The sequence below is a fragment of the Ailuropoda melanoleuca genome, unplaced genomic scaffold, assembly GCF_002007445.2.
Source record: "Ailuropoda melanoleuca isolate Jingjing unplaced genomic scaffold, ASM200744v2 unplaced-scaffold10841, whole genome shotgun sequence".
In the NCBI taxonomy this organism is placed as follows: domain Eukaryota; kingdom Metazoa; phylum Chordata; class Mammalia; order Carnivora; family Ursidae; genus Ailuropoda; species Ailuropoda melanoleuca.
The window spans coordinates 1-1,807 of record NW_023179217.1 but is presented as its reverse complement, the minus strand read 5'-3'; the positions used below and the strand labels follow the sequence as shown (position 1 = coordinate 1,807).

Sequence of the window (1,807 nt, the reverse complement as noted above, 5' to 3'; positions counted from 1 at the left end):
TGGCGATTCTGCCCCTCCCCCACTGGTGCTTGTATGCACCCACTCTTTCTCTCTCTAAAATAAATAAAAAATATTAACAAAAAGAAAATNTAACAAAAAGAAAAGAAATGCCTTTTACTAAAAGCTAATGCAGCTACAAGCAAGTCTTCAGAATTTCTTCCTTTTACACAACCTATTGATTAAATGTGTGTTGCAAACAATTCTGTATGCATAATTGCTGATATTGTTTAAATACGAGTTAGAACCTGTCTTGAACATAAGATCTAGAACTGTGTATTTCAGCAGCACAAATGAACTTGAGAAAGCACAAAATCTGGCCCCCAACTAGTATTTCTCAAAGTGAAATTTTATTATTTGAAAAAAGTTAAATGAGAAATCAAGAAGGATCTTTAGAGTAGAAAATCTTGGACACTCGATCTCGAATCTGTCTGGTCTTCACTCCATACACAATAGGATTGAGCAAAGGAGGAACAAGCAGATAAAGGTTGGACAGAAGAATATGAATGTAGGGCGGAATATGGAACCCAAACCTGTGAGTAAAGAAGAAGAAAGCCAGGAGATAAAACTCGAGGAAGACACAAATATGGGCAAAGCAGGTGTTGAAAGCTTTGAGCCTAGCTTCCTTCTGAGGCAGATTGAAGACAGTTAGAAATATTCGGATATAGGAGAATGTGATGAAGATTTTGTGAAACCCAAGTATAGTGAAAGCCACAAACAGACCATAGATCTTGTGGATTCGAACATCTTCTGCTGCCAACTTCACGATGGCCATGCGCTCACAGTATGAATGGGAAACCACAGTGGTCCGGTAGTGTTTCAGCTGACATTTGATGAGGATGAGACATGGAGCTACAAGGAGGGCTGCTCTGAGCGTCACGCCAACCCCAATCTGAGTGAGAAGTTTGTGCGTAAAGATGGTTGCATGTCTCAGGGGATCATAGATGGCCACATAGCAGTCCAGGGCCATGGCTAGCAGAATTCCTGATTCAATGCACTGGAAGGTGTGGATAAGCCACATCTGAAAGAGACAGGCATCAAAGTATATTTTTGGCAGATGAAACCAGAATATGCCTAGAATTTTTGGTAGGATGCAGGTACAGAGAGCAATATCTGTTGCTCCAAGCATTGCCAGGAAGAGATACATGGGCTCCTGGAGGCTGCGTTCAGATTTGATGATGACCAGGAGCAGGCAATTTCCAAATAGAGCAATGATGTACATGGCACAGAAAGGAATTCCAATCCAGAACTGCACAGACTCCAAGCCGGGGATCCCGATCAGTGTCAGCACCGAGGGCATGAAGACTGTGCCGTTGAGCTTGAACATGTTGGTTTAGAGACCCCTGGTTTAGAATTGCTGATTCAAAGTGGCAGTATGTGCTGAGTATCTGTCTTCTGTTTTCTCTTCTCACCTAGAGTCAATCAGAGGCTGAATATAGTTTCAATGGCATTTTGCCAGACATACTCATTTTCTGATAGGGCAATTAAGTGGGTCCAGGAATGCAGATAGGCTTCCTGGATGATTTATTTCACGTTTCAGTTCTCTTTTCTGTCTTTTCATCACCCCACAACATCTGTTCTCTCCATTTCTGTCTCTGATTCTCTTCATTTCCATAGGTCTGTCTGTCTCTCTCTCTCTCACACACACAGGTACACACACATACTTGTATACTAACAGGCATCTGTGTACCCACTATTAAGAGATAACACATTTCTATCAATATGAGGGCTCAGGGTTATGTATTGTCAGTTTAAAACTGTCCCATTGAATATAAGTTTGGTTTTTATTGTTAATAGGATATGGGTATTT

General features: G+C 41.3%; 1 protein-coding gene across 1 annotated transcript; it reads right to left on the bottom strand.

Moving 5' to 3' along the window:
* Positions 1-96: 96 nt before the first annotated feature.
* LOC100468046 (olfactory receptor 52A5) lies at positions 97-1,344 on the bottom strand. The gene has a single exon (XM_002931242.4). The coding sequence runs from the start codon at positions 1,322-1,324 to the stop codon at positions 377-379; it is 948 nt and encodes a 315-aa protein (XP_002931288.2). The 5' UTR covers positions 1,325-1,344; the 3' UTR covers positions 97-376.
* Positions 1,345-1,807: the final 463 nt, after the last annotated feature.

Excerpts from the sequence above, each read along its gene's own strand:
- LOC100468046 (XM_002931242.4), bottom strand. The coding sequence starts at position 1,324 with ATGTTCAAGCTCAACGGCACAGTCTTCATGCCCTCGGTGCTGACACTG.